The sequence below is a fragment of the Bos taurus genome, chromosome 12 (genome assembly GCF_002263795.3).
Source record: "Bos taurus isolate L1 Dominette 01449 registration number 42190680 breed Hereford chromosome 12, ARS-UCD2.0, whole genome shotgun sequence".
NCBI classification, from domain to species: Eukaryota; Metazoa; Chordata; class Mammalia; order Artiodactyla; family Bovidae; genus Bos; species Bos taurus.
Genome location: NC_037339.1, coordinates 23365586 through 23381025, shown reverse-complemented (window position 1 = coordinate 23381025; position 15440 = coordinate 23365586). Strand labels below are relative to the sequence as shown.

General features: G+C 38.9%; 1 protein-coding gene across 1 annotated transcript in view; it reads left to right on the top strand.

Annotated features, from left to right (window-relative positions):
* The window catches only part of FREM2 (FRAS1 related extracellular matrix 2), a 158457-nt gene that overhangs the window by 68110 nt on the left and 74907 nt on the right, over positions 1-15440 (top strand). Inside the window, exons 3-4 of the mRNA XM_002691799.6 lie at positions 4484-4630; positions 10769-10999. Of these exons, the coding sequence (XP_002691845.2) occupies positions 4484-4630; positions 10769-10999 (378 nt within the window). The remainder of the gene's footprint in view (positions 1-4483; positions 4631-10768; positions 11000-15440) is intronic.

Below are 15440 nucleotides of genomic sequence, written 5' to 3'. Positions count from 1 at the left end.
TGATCCTTCCAGGACATAAACACCAACCGGAAAATAAGCTTTATAAATCTGTAAGTAGAGGTGAAATTGGCCATCCCTAAGACCATCTCTGCTACTTTATAATGCAACAGAAGGGTTAAACAGGGCTTTTGTCATCAATAACCTCTGGAGGTCTAATCTAGACAAATCCAAATTCCAGTAATTCACATTCATAGGCAATCATTTAAAATCTTTACATAGTGTTCATAGACGTATGCAAGACACTTTAGAAAGAGTGCTATGAAAAATAATTTTATTTCGGAAATTCCCTGGTGGTCCTGTGGTTAGGACTTGGGACTTTCATTGCCAGGGCCCCAGTTTCTGTTCCTGGTTGGGGAACTAAGATCCTGTAAGCAGCATGGCACAGTCAAAAAAAGATTTTTTTAATTAAAATTTTTGTTGTTGTTTTAAAAAGATACAGCGCTAAAAGGGATATGTTACATTTATATAGGATATTTATATTGCCCGATAAATGAAGCATTTCTGAACTTCTTTCAACCAAGATGTTAGAGTGTCTAATTCATTAAATCAGCATTTTTCTAACCGTAAGCAAAATGAACTCCCTGCTCTCCTAGGTCATGGGTTACAATGGGAGGAGGCAGAGTGAACAAACAAAAACGAAAGCGTAAATGGGATACGAGGTTGTGGAAAGCACTGTAAGGAAAAATTACCAGAATAAAGGTGCTCGAAAAGGCTGGGTTTTTTATTGGTGTTTGCCATTTCATATTGAATGTCAAAAGGCCTCATTGACTTGAGATTCTTAAAACATACAATATTTAGGAAAAGGGTAATATTTTCCAGAGTATTTCAGGAAAGAGAATCAGATCTTAAAATTAGCTAAAAATGATTAAAGAGAAATGGTATGCTTAATGATCTCATTCTTAGACATAGGGGGAAGAGACAGTCAGGAAGAAAGTATACAGAACTATAATAAAATTCATTTGTTGAACACATTAAACACAAGAGTTACTGAATAGGTCAGATGTGATTAATCACAGTCAAGTCAAACTGTAGTATGTGTTTTATTTTTATTTTTTGTAAGCTGAGAACCGTTAAGAAATAAGGAATAAAACAGGAGTTGCAAAGTATCCATTTTATAACTGAAAATCGTATTTACTCCATAGGCCTTTTATCGACAGTCAAGGCAGAAGTCGGTAGACCTCACGGTGTCCCTGCCATTACACTGGCTTTGGACTAGCAGGATGAATGTGACCAGGGCCTGTCCTGGGGTGGGGGAGTCGGGGGGGTGCTCGGGTAGAATAAGCATGAAGATAAAGAATTACAATTACCCTGATTGAAGATACAGAAGAGGTACCCACAGCATGCTAAGCCAGGCTTCCTGAGCTGGTGATTTGGCCTTAAACAAATAAAGGAGGAGCAGGAAGCTACAGGTATTCTGAGCAGAAGACTTCCCACATGCAAAAATCACTCATCAAGTTCAGAAAACAATGAGAAGTTGGGTATGAGTGGCTGTTCCTCCCCGTGGAGAAGCGATGGGACATGAAGCTGTAGGTATTCAGATGGACTGACTGGCTTGGTACAGCTGGACCAGAAGTTCGGAAGAAAGTCCAGGACTTGATGGAGCCACAATCTGAATGAGAGGGAAGTGCAGCATAAAGTTGTTTTCAAGTAATAATGAGAAATCAGAAAGCTGTTAGGTATTAATTTAGGTAATTAAATGTTATTCTATTTTTGTTGGCTATCTATGACTTTTTAGAAGAAATGTTCTCAATAATAGAACATAAAGGCAATAATGTAAAAAAGTATTTTTAAAGACAGCAAGACCAGGTCTTGGTGATGGTAAAAGAATGAATGGCCACTCTCAGTCTCTGATGAAAATGACTACAATTAGGAAATGTGTATAATTAAACAGTAGGAGAGGATATCCAGTAAACTGCAAAACTGCCCAAAACAATCGACAGATGAACAGATGCAGAATTACTGAGATGAGAGGGCTGGAATGATGACAGGAGGCTTCATGGAGGAGATGGTAAAGGGAGACTTTGAGTAGAAAGTTCAAGCAGAAGAGTGATGGGGACATCATCACTGTAGGCAGGAGAGTAGAAGTGGCAAGAAGAGCCAGGGTGACAAATTCACGGAGCAGCAAGACTCTTGGCTAAACCTCAGAGTAAGCAGGTTAGAGGCAAATGGAATAAGACAGGGCAGGTGAAACCAGAAATCTGCAAAGATTGCCTCATGGCTTGATGTGCGCTGCAGCTGTAGGGAGATGGGGCAAAGGAGGACTGAGGATTTAAGGCAGATTAAGAGTCAGGCAGTTGGTGAGCTGGGTAGATTTGAGAATGCTTGGTGCATCGCGAGGAACCGGCGAACTTTTGTCGAAGGAGGCTACATTTGTATCACACTGTAATGCATGCATCGGAGAACGCAATGGCACCCCACTCCAGTACTCTTGCCTGGAAAATCCCATGGACGGAGGAGCCTGGTAAGCTGTAGTCCACGGGGTCGCGAAGAGTCGGACACGACTGAGCGACTTCACTTTCACTTTTCATGCATTGGAGAAGGAAATGGCAACCCACTTCAGTGTTCTTGCCTGGAGAATCCCAGGGACGGGGGAGCCTGCTGGGCTGCCGTCTCTGGGGTCGCACAGAGTCAGACACGACTGAAGCGACTTAGCAGCAGCAGTAGTAATGGATGCATGCAAGGCTTATCTCACTTGACCCAAGCCTTAATTAACATTACCTTCATTTTACTCTCCAGATGAGGAAACAGAGGTCTAGGAAAGAAACTTGCTCAAAATCAAACAGCAGATAGAAGTGAAGTAGGCTGTGGACTCCAGGTTGGGGAGCACTCAGCCTGTGCCGCCCACCCCCTCCAGAACAGTACCCATTATCTAGGACATGGCAGGCACAATTAAGAACAGAATGTGGAAGGAACTCCTGTTCTCCAATCTATTTACCTTATATATTAAAACTTAAATGAAAAGTTGAAACATCTTCAACCCCACCCATCTAAACACCAAGCAGCTCCCTACTTGTAACGTCTCATGTTATATTCCTGCATTGACAAGCATCAATATTGTTTCTGTATTTTAAGTGTTTTAAGTATTTCAATAAAAATTTCACATTTTTTTTGTTTAATGGCTGAATTCTCTTTTGTTTATTTTTATATACCATAAAAATAATAAATTCTAAGATTTTCTATTTGGAGGCTAGTACAGAATGTATCGCAATGCACAGTCCCTTACAAATATATTTTTGCTTCTCCCATAGAAGGACTTACGAGAGCACATGGTATGAACATCTTTTTGTTTTTACATGCATTGCCATGTAGCTGTCTAAATGGCTTGTGCTAATTTACGATTTAAACAGCAATAAACAAGAAAAACAATTTCCTTACGTAATCTCAGCTGTACTGGGTGTCCTCTTTCATCTTTCGCACATGTCATTTCAAAGCTCAAAGATGCTGCAATTAAAAAAAATTTTTTTCCAGCAAAGATGAACATTTTTTTTCACGTGTTTGTTCACTCACTATGTTTCTCCGTGTGCAGATTTTTTATTAAAGCCTTGATGTTTTCCTGTCTCATTTCTCTCTCTAGCATAGCCTTGTGTGAACTCAGAAGGGAAGAAACTGAAATTAAAATTGTGCCTCTAGCTGTATTTAGTATTTGGGCTTTTTCCCACCCTTTTACAGAAAGGCTTAAAAGCAATTATTGATGCCTTTGTTTATAAACCTCACCTTACTCTGAAATAATTGGTGTAGATCAAAGGAAATAGAAGGATACATGCATAGTGATCAGCTGATAACCACTTCTCTTTTCTTTTACCTAGCAGAGCAGCTTTCACATTATAGAGATCACACACAAGGTTTATTTTCCCCCGCATAGGAAGCCAGCTCCATTTTGAGGGGATGGGGGGAGGAGAAAGCCTTATCTTCAGAGTAGAATGAAATCAATGAAAGGAGCTGTCTGTTTGCTCTAAGGAATGGAGTGGACTCTAGCGGGGAAGGGAGGCGGAGAAGGGATATTTGTTTTTCCTTAAGTGGTTATAATTAAAGCCTTCCACCCAATTGCTCAGTGAACCAGAAAAAGGTATTTGTGAAGCTGTGTGTGTGTGTATGTTTAACACCACGAAAACGACTTGCAGCTTTCTTTTTGGCAAAACTTGCTCTCTAGCGGCACCTTGTGGGGAGTGACTCATCCTTCAGCTGGAATATTTGATTTTGTGAAGAAACAGAATCGCTTTTGGTAGTCCTGTGCTCCTTCCTAGTAATCCATTTCCCCTGCTAAAGACTAAGGCATTTTGCGAAGATTTATGTCAGCTATTGTGTGTCTTCGTAACAATGGGTGGACAGTAAGCTGGTTTTCCTTGGATATATTCTAGATTGTGAATCAAGCCAAGTAACTAGAGGGATTCTTAATGCTACATCATTTGAGTCATCTTTGGAATGTCTAAGGTCATTCATTAAAGAGAGCACTAATCTGAGGCTTTACACTTTTGTTTTCCAGGTGGAAACAAATTAACCAAGCAGCATTTTCGTCTGAATTGGGCATGGATCTCCTTTGAAAAGGAATATTACTTGATCAATGAGGACTCCAAATTTCTAGATGTCATGCTTAAGCGTAGAGGTTATTTGGGAGAGACTTCCTTTATAAGTAAGTTTAATTTGCACTTCTGTCCCCATATCCCTTTTTCTATCAAAATTTCATGATTTTATAGTAATTAAAAAATGTTTCATTTTTTCTGGTCTAGGTTTAAAGCTTAGGGAGAGATTGACACTTAAAGGCTCTTTAAACTGCTAACAAAACATACCAAAAGTTTTGTGTTGAGGCTAAATCAAAGAAACAAAGCTTGAAGAATAAGGAATATGTAATCAGAATATATATCTCTTCAAAATTTCTACCTACATATGATGTTGCCCTGGTATAAATTAATAACAAAAGGGCAATAATCGCTCATATGTGAAAATAATTTAAATGTCACTAGATCTTAGAAGATTGTTTAGTTGCTCAGTCATGTCTGACTCTTTGCAACCCCATGGACTGTAGCCTGCCAGGCTCCTCTGTCCACAGGATTTCCCAGGCAAGAATACTGGAGTGGGTTGCCATTTCCTTCTCCAAAATCTTAGAATAGGCTCAAGCAACTCTGTAATTTATAAGATAAAAGTCTGCTGAAATATCAAATTATGAAAGCTAGTTTGATAATAAGTAAACAAGAAACCTACTTAGTGACCTATTAGGCATTGAAGTATAATTTACTATCTGTTGCTTTCAAATGTTCTAGTAGGTCACTAAAAGTTTCAAGAATCCTAACACTACATAAAAGGTATACGTTGCTACTTTTTTCCAGCATTAACAGAAAGGTGTTAATAAACATTAATCATTTTTTGCTGCTTTACCCCTTTATGTAAAACTGAGAGAAACACATGAGTAAAACCTTTATCAGCTCTAATCTCACATTCAATTTCATGTAAGTGTAAAATAGAGAAAAGTAGGTATATTTGTACTTTTAAGCAGCCATTTTATCAGCACAAAATATTTGGCATGTTAGTGAAAAGTGATTGCCTCCCAGGCAATTATATTATTTTTTAGTAGCCTACGTTATATAGGGGCTTCTCTGGTCTCAGTGGTAAAGAATCCACCTGCCAAAGCAAGAGATGCAGGTTCAATCCCTGGGTGGGAAAGATCCCTTGGAAAAGGAAATGGCAACCCACTCCAGTATTCTTGCCTGGAGAATCCCATGGACAGAGGAGCCTGGCGGGCTACAGTCCATGGGGTCACAAAAGAGTCAGACATGATTTAGTGACTAAACAAGAACAGCAATGTTATACAGACATCTAGGCTCATAGAGTTTTCATGGGGTGAAATAGCTTTCATTGAGAGTATCAACTAAGGTAAGAATCTAGGGAAATGTTGGCAAAATAAAAAAGCGGATGACCCTGTGTTTGTTTCCAAAATGATTATTTGAAATTTTACTGGTCCACAAAATTAAAAAACTTTTAACAGTAGATCCATATCAATGCACGTACACACACACAGACACACACAGACACACACACACACACACACACACAAGCCCACACATACACATTCCACACACCAAGCTTTTGCCAGGACCACTGTCCCCACCCACCTGCCAGGATTCCTCCTGATGCCTGGATGCAGTATATTAATTACCCCTGATTTCAAAAATGCTTTTTGTTGTTTTAATTTTAGAGGAGGGTTTTCCACACCGTGCTTTGCCAGCTCCTCAAGATTGTTCTAGCTTCAGAAGTACTGGTTGACCCTTAGACCCATCCCCCAGCTTTGCTTTTAGCACATGCCTCATTGTAGACAGTCATTTACAGTCTGTGTTTAACCTTCCAGAGCACAGTGAATGCTCTTATTGCCCTTAAAGACCTGTGCTCTTTCTCTGCACACACAATGTGACCTTCAGATCAGAAATCTGATTAATTCTGTCTTACATGGTCAGTGAGAGATGTGCCTTAACTGTGCTTTGTGCTTGAAAATATAGCAGATAAGTTGCAGGGAAAATAATAACTAAAAAATAGAGCATCTTAGCGACTCTTCAGCAAGGTTTCATCTATTTGCGTGTTACCTAAATTCCCACTCCTAGTATGTGAATTTAATTATTCACTCACTTAGTCACTTGATAGGAATGGGAAAGTTAATAGTTGAAAAATATTTTCAAAATACCAAACGTAAAGCAGAAGCAATGTTATTACTAATTCAATAAAGACTTTAAAAATGGCCCACATCAAACAAAATATTTTTTTTAAACTATCTTTTCAGATTTTTCTCTGTTGCACTTTTAAGCTGGATGCTAAAATACTGAATGAGTGCTCTTTTTTTTCTCCTGCAGTTATTTTTTTCAATGAACCAGTATTTCCTTCTAGTATGGAAATCACTCACAATCCTATAAAGGCTCTATAGCTCTACTAGGTTAACCTCCCCAGGTTACTTAGTAACCTGGGGTGATGGAAAGTTGGAAAGACTTCTGTGCATGGCCCTCACTCATCAATCATTGAAGATGGTAATAGAATTTACATTAGGACTGGAATGGGAAAGTCAGGTTAATGTAAAGGGTGATCCCATGGAAGTTCTACAATGGATATTTTTTCATATTACTGTTCCCCTACAACCTCCAATTTTATGTATGGACATTTAGAATTGGATAGTTTTATTATAGCTAATGGGGCTTCCCTGGTGACTCAGTGATAAAGAATCCACTTGCCAATGCAGGAGACCCGAGTTTGATCTCTGGATAGGGAAGATCCCCCTGGAGGAAGAAATGGACACCAACTCCAGTATTCTTGCCTAGAGAATCTCATGGACAGAGGAGCCTGGTGGGCTACAGTCCGTAGGGTCACAAAGAGTCAGACATGACTGAGAAACTGAGCATGCGTGCATTATAGCTAAAGACAGGAGTTGCTTACCTACAGGCACACAGATAATAAACCATGAGTTTTATATATGTATTTTCCCAGAGATAATTGTTCATTTTATAACCATAATAACCCATTGATAAATTAAATCTGTATTTGCATTTCACAGAAGAAATTCAATTTCAAACATATAATTGCTTCCAGTTATCAAACATTTACTAAATACAAGCTATTCAGCTAAGCACATTAAGTACTTTACCCATCGCTTTTTACACTTTACAATCCTTTATTCACTAACTCAACTAGTATTTTATGAGTGCTTGGTAAGTGCCAGACACTGTGTTAGAAAATGGACTATAAGGTAGTGACTGTCATTATGATGTTGTTGTTTAGCTGCTAAGTCACGTTTAATTCTTTTGCAACCCCATGGACTATAGCCCACTAGGCTTCTCTGTCCGTGGGATTTCCCAGGCAAGAATACCGGAGTGGGTTGCCATTCCCTTCTCCAGGGGATCTTCTTGCCCCAGGGATCAAACCTGTGTCTCTTACATCTCCTGCATTGACAGGCAGGTTCTTTACCACTAGCACCACCTGGGAAGGACCTTACTTAACCTCCATGCCATTTTTCCATACCCCAGGAAGAGATGCAATTGTAAATTGTAAATTCAGTAAATCAGAGTAATATGTTTTCTTTAATAGTTATCTTTGAAAAAAAAACATCAATTTAAGCCTAATTTGTAAGCTTTTACTTTCCACAATTCTTTTTGCCCCGTATAATAATATTTCTATAACAGGTATGGTTTTACCAGCTGAGTATTTGTATCTCCAAGTAGGAGCAAAATTTTTGAACATTGACTATGTGACTGTCTTGCCTATTGCATTCAAGTGTGGACCATCTCCTCCACATCTGTACACCATTTCTTCATCCTTTATTAAAGTTAGGCACCTCTGTCTAGGGCTTCGTGGAGGTATGACGTATTTCGTATGTGTCTACCCACCCATGTGAGTCTTACGCATGTTACATGAGGATCTTGTTAAAATGATTCTGATTAAGTAAGTTTGGGGTATGGATTTAAATTCTGAATTTCTAACGAGTGCCCAGGTCTTGTTCAAGCTGCTGACCCATGGACCACACTTTAAGTAACAAGGTAGACTAGCCCTGTGTTTAGAGTAGGTCTTATGTGTCAGTTATGAAAAGGGAATCTTTATTTTTACTCCAAGCAAGTTTAATATTCCATCTGGCTCTTATTCAACCTTTTAAAAAAGATGACATGCCTTTCATTGTTTTCTCATGTTTGAGAAACATGTCAAACAGTTTAAGATGACAATCTTTCCCACGAAATAGAAATCTATTTCTCTTCATTTGATAAATCAAAGATACTGTCTGTTTATACTTCACATCCAACTGAAAATCTCTTATAAAATCCACCAGAAAATTTCTGGGTGTTTTTTTGGCAGCAACAACTGAGATTTGCTTTTGCAGTTTATTTTATATTAGGTTGGATGACTTAATTATCAATTAGAAGGATGACTAGTTGGAACTAGCGGACATTCCTTATGTTGTACGGAATCCTTCTGGTTTTTCACTGCCTTTTGAATCTCTGGGAAAATAATGCATTGTTGATGAAACAAAACAAAACAGAAAAGTGGGCAGTAGCTATCAGAGGCAAAATAATAGATTCTTTTGCTGGTCGTTCCACTGGGAATAAATGGGTCAACGAGCCGCGTGTGTGCTGGAACCTCAAAGAGAATGATTCCTTTCATCATCACCTTGGCAGTAAATTGTAGTGGATCTAAGAAGTGTTGACAGCCACTCTGTGTGTTCTAGGAACCAGAGAGCTAACAGGAAGTCTGAAATGCTCAACATGATATGTAGTGCTGAAATTCCTGGTTCTGTGCCCCTTTTTTGTTGCCATTCAGTAAATTATGCTTTACCTCTTATTGAACGATAGGCAATATTTCTGAGATCTATAACAAGTGATATATTCAGATGAAGAAATAAAGTTCAAATTGTTCTTGCATAAGCACACAAGGACAGAGGTTTTATCTGTTTCGTCTAGTGCATAGTAGGTGCTCTATGTATATTGGTGGTTGAACAAATCTTACTTGGTCCAGTTTCTAGTTTGAAGAACAAAGGGACATTTTTTTTCTGGAAACAAGATAATTTTTTCTTAATTGAAAAATGATGTGAGAAGTGAGAAGTGATGCAAAGAATTCATTTTCAGATTTTTTCATTCCAATAGGCTCAAAAGTTTATTTTTCTCCTTTTAAATCTTTCTACCAACTTCTCTGAAAATGACCAATGTTTAAAGGAATATATTTGAAAATTATCCTATTAACTTGAATCATTAAGAGGTTCTGATTTAGTACCCAAAGATAGAACAAGTACTAACTGCAATTTTGTAACTTTTATGTGATGTTGAATTTTTTGACTCTTATTCATCGCTTTATAGATAATATATTTTATTATTTGAGTATGTGGCATAGTAGGCAAATAAAGATCTTCTCATAATGTTCTTAGAGACTCAGAGATCCTTCAACCTTCCCAGCTAGTGGAAATTGACCTTGCGTGAACCCACAGAGTAAGCCAAACATACTGCTCACAAAAGTCGTATATATTTAGCTCTCCAGTTCTGTTCACTTGGCGTCATGGAATTCTGGAGCGCTCCACAAAGAAAAACCTGGCAGTGGTCATGTTGACAAACAGTAAATTCGATTTTTTAAGGGTTCTAATGTTGAGTGAATATAGTAAATTTTTATTATTATTCTTGGTCATTTACAGCTCAGATTATCAAAGAATTCACTGACTCACGGAGTCTCTTGCTGGCTTATATTTTCTAGTTAGAGAATTTTTCTCAAGTTTTAAAAATATGACACATACAATACAACCCATGCAAAAAAGTAAGTGTGAAGAGTTTTTAGATTACATGAATTTGTGGGTGTACGACTGTTTCAGAGTGTGAGCATCAGTTTCCTCTATCTCACTTTACAAGCAGTTCTAATACAAACTTAACTCAAAAATATATGACGGAAGGACTTCCCTACTGGTCCAGTGGCTAAGACTCTGTGCTCCCCCTGCAGGGGGCCTGGGTTCAATCCCTAGTCAGGGAACTAGATCCCATATCCCTCAACTAAAATTCCTGCTTGCCACACTAAGACCTGGAGCAGCCAAATAAATTTTTTTTTTTAAAAAGAATATGTGAAATAACCATACTGGGGCCACAGTAGAACAGAAATCATGGACTGTTAATACCTACAACAGGACACTTAAAATTATCCATTTCATGGAATCGAAGCAGGATTTACTTTGCACTGCAGGATATCGTAACACAGAATGTTAACAGCAAGGAAAACCTTAATAACCCAACTGAAAATGACACTAGGGCTATGATGTTGTGTTTTTGTGAAGGTATTGGCACAAGAGACGGGACTGCAAAAAAAGACAAGGACTTCAAGGGCAAAGCACAGAGGCAAGTGCAGTTCAACCCAGGCCAGACCCGGGCCACGTGGCGAGTGCGGATTCTGAGCGACGGGGCGCACGAGCAGTCCGAGACCTTCCAGGTGGTTCTCGCAGAGCCCGTGCTGGCTGCCCTGGAGTTCCCCGCGGTGACCACAGTGGAGATCGTGGACCCAGGAGATGGTAAGAGCGACCGGCACCTCGCTCGTGTTGTCGCTGTCGGCTTTTTATAACAAAGCACTTTGCGGAGGAGGTTTTTACATGTAATGTTTGGATTTCCATAGCGCAGACTTTTCTAGGTCAGCATTCTTAGATATGCTGCTGGATTAGGGAACTCAAAAATGAAAGAAGAGAAGCTGTACTTTTTTTAAGTCAGTGAACTACGAGTATGCGTAGGATTATCGACATGCACATCACTGATCTCATTTTTCTAGAATTATTTCATGACTTTGTTGTTGTTTAGTCGCTCAGTCGTCTCTGACTCTTTGCGACCCCGTGAACTGCAGCACACCAAGCCTCTGTGTCCTTCACTATGTCCCAGAGTTTGCCCAAGTTCATGTCCGTTGCATTGGTGATGCCATCCAGCCATCTCATCCTCTGACGCCCTCTTCACCTTCTGCCCTCAATCTTTCCCAGCATTAGGGACTTTTTAAAGTCTTTTAAATGTCGTTTAAACAAATACTTTAAGGATTAGACGGTTTGGGGATTAATTTGTTCTCCATATAACACTTAATTATTCAAATTTATTCATATCTTCATCAGTCAAAACTGTTCATCCTGCCGTACGTTTCCATATTTTTTACATGACCGCCAACCCACCCCCGCTTTTTGGTGAAAAATCTCTTGAATCATTGCTCCTAAATCTATGAGATCACGTTCTCTTGTCATTGCACAGCCGTGGCTGATGTTGGTTAAAATGAACCTCACTGCTTTTGAGTGTAATTTGACCTTCCCTTCCCCTGCCACACTCCTACAGTCCTGACTTGTCTCACTGCAGCCAAGAAGGAAAAAAAGGTTGAATCGGCTTTTTGAGGGCTGGCATTTATACAAAACTTGGAGAGACTCCGCTAAAGCTGAAATCCTGTCAGAAGACAGACATGACTTTCTTTCATACTGCCAGCCTACTTTATTTCATCAGCCAGAAAACTCTTAAATGGTCTGTGAAGATACAATCTACTGAGTACATGAAATGGAGACGTATGTGGAAATCTCTGGGTTTAACAACAGAGCATAATTAAAGAAAGAGGATGGGAGAACTGGAGCTCCGGCTCTGCTTGTTTAACATCTTTGTCCTTAGTTGAAAATGAAGCTCAGTTATGTTTATCATTTCCATTAAAGAACAGTTAACAATTTAATTACATTCAATTTTATCTGCATTATCTGGGAATAAATAATTAAATTTTCTTTTAGTCCTGAGTTTGGGGTAAGTTTTGGGTAAGCTAGCATAATAAAGCTTCTCTCTTTGGAAGAAGCCTATGACAGCTTTACTACATATAAACTGGCCTGTTAGTGAGAGCTTATTTGAAGCCATTGCTTGGTATTTGCCCATTGGTATAATTGCCATACTGACCTTAAGGAATAAGACACTTAAATTCATGTGCTCTCCTATTTATAAGCCCAGCATAACACAGAATACTCTCTACTCATATTAAATCTGAGAAGTGGGGTTTTAATAACTAATACACACAGGTACACAAACACACACACACACACTCTTTATATAACCTTAAAGGCTACCAAATAAAAACTTGCCATAATTTCATCTTATGTAATGGTCATCTAAGCTGTCTTGGCATTTTCTGGATGAAGTTCAACCCCATTCATTCCAAGCCATGATCATCCCTGTGATGACTGACAAATGTTCTGATACAGCAAATGCCTGGTATGTTCCTTGTCTTGTTGAAGACCAGTGGTCTTGAAATTACAAGACCTGGCTTTGATTCCCAACTCTACCATCTCTAGTTGTCTGACCTTAATCAAGTCAAATAGCTTTTATTACTATTAATATTATTTAATTTATTAATTATTAATTAATTATATTTTATTAATATTTTGCTTCCCAATGAACAAAAAAGAAATTCTTATGAAAGAGTTCCATAAAAACAAGAAGCACAATACAAATACGGTTGTTATTTCTCTTACCATAAATATAATGTTTATTATATTTCATATTCACAGATTAAACAATCTTCTTTCTTTCCGCAAAGGATTGCTTTCCTAACCATTTCAAAAGTTCAATTGTTTCTTTCTACTCTTTCTTATAACTCTTCACCTATAGATTCACTAGCTCTAGGAACCATTGTGTCTATAAGCTCTCTTGCTGCATATTAATTCTAGAACATGTTATGAGACTGTTTTTGCATGCATTAAAAATGTATCCAACTCACACTGGTGCTGAGTACAGCACTCTGTATTGGGGATGCAAAGATAATAGAATAAATTCCCTCTATCAAAGAGTGTATGGAGTAATGGGAAATAGAGCTCTATACGTAAGTGATGGCAACAGAGTGTGATGTAGTAGAACAAAGAATGATGTAGAACAACAAAGAAAGTGCCTTATGGGAACAAGAAGGGGAGAACAGCAACTCTGCTTTGTCTTAGGCTGGGAACTGCTTTTACTTATGAGCCATTTAATATTATATAAACACACACAAGTACGCTTTTGCCGGTTCTTTACTTACCCATAACTGGCACTGATAGTGATAATAACTGAAATTCATCGAGCACTTGCCGTGTGGCAGCCAGTATCCTCAACACGTTTTACACATCCTTTCATTCACTCCTTTACCTCACTACGTCTCAGGCTTCTGTACCAGTGTTGGCGTTTTACTTGATACAGTTCTTCTGTTTGAATTCGATTGCTGTGAAGCATGGGTCATTGTCTTAAGAGAAAGAAAAAATTACTAAACAGTTGTTCAAAGGTCCACACACATTTATACATTTCTGGTACCAAAAGGTCAATAAGAAAAAAAAAAATGGTACAAAATAAAACTATTTCATGTGATGGAAAACTTTCCAAAATAAAAACATTTAATGATATGAAAGAAGATTACCCAAAGATTCACTCTAATCAAACTATTTGCATAGTGCTTTAGAATAATTTTTGGACCTCATGGTATCCTAATGTGAACTTACCATACTTACTATGTGACTTATATATGTTTTTATTAGTCTTATTTTTAAAGTTCCTATTAAATTAGCCTATTTATCTGTTTTGGAGTTTAAAAAAAAAGAAACACGTTGAAATGTAAGAAAGCTTTCCATCCATGTTCGCCAATCATTGGCAGACTCCACATTCAGTGCCATTTGTTGGTTAGTCTGAGGCCATACGGGCAGCCTGAAGATGTCCCAGAATATCTTCTGGGTCATTTTTGAATATGCCAAACTTCTTAAAGATGATGGACACTCACTACCTTCATCCAGGCACTGTATTTTTCTTTCCCTTCTTTGTTCTATTATAGCAAAGAGTTTTAGGAGATATTTTTTCTATCCTGTTTTTAGCAGTCTCTCTTTTTCAATCTGCTCAATATAGTTGAGAAAAGGACATCTTTCAGATGTAGTTACAACTGTTTTATTTCTGAGAACAGAAGTCATTTTTTGCCTGAGTTACAGTGCAGTCAAAACCTAAAAATAAAATTGCTGTTAAATGAATCAAAGTACTCCTTTCAACTTAGCCACACAGGCTAATAAAGAGTACATTCATTGTATTCGACTTCATCTTTCAAAACAAAGACTAGTGAGACCAATCTGAAGACATAAAGGTAGCACACGTTCCTTGTCAGGAATTCAGAGATTTAAAGAAATGAAAGTCACCTGTGGTCCTACCATGTGAAAATAACCAGTGTTTACCTCTCAGGGGATGACCCTGCGGCCACTCTTTTCTGTGTCTCTGTTTACTTAGTCAGGGCTTCCCAGGTGGCACAGTGATAAAGAATCCTCCTGCCCATGCAGGAGACAGGAGATGCAAGAGACGCAGGTTCGATCCCTGGGTCAGGAAGATCCCCTAGAGTAGGAAATAGCAGCCCACTCCAGTTTTCTTGCATGAAAAATCCCATGTACACAGGAGCCTGGCAGTCTACAGTCCAAGGGGCTGCAAAGAGCTGGACACGACTGAGCCCAGCTCACACATTTACTTAGTAGAGAGTTCAGCTGTTTCTCCAGTATCACCCTTGCCTTGTCTCTCGGTGTACACAGTAGTGTGTATCTATTAATCACAGACTCTTAATGTATTGCTCCCTCAAGCTTTTCCCATTGGTAACCATAAGTTTTATTCCACAATAAAACTTTCCCCTCCTCTGACTGCTTTGGGTCTCAGCCAAATACAAGTAATGGTGGCTGACTCCCCTGCTATCAGTTCAGTTCAGTTCAGTCGCTCAGTCGTGTCCGACTCTCTGCGACCCCATGAATCGCAGCACGCCAGGCCTCCCTGTCCATCACCAACTCCCAGAGTTCACTCAGACTCACGTCCATTGAGTCGGTGAAGCCATCCAGCCATCTCATCCTCTGTCGTCCCCTTCTCCTCCTGCCCCCAATCCCTCCCAGCATCAGAGTCCTTTCCAATGAGTCAGCTCTTCACATAAGGTGGCCAAAGTACTGGAGTTTCAGCTTCACCATCATTCCCTCC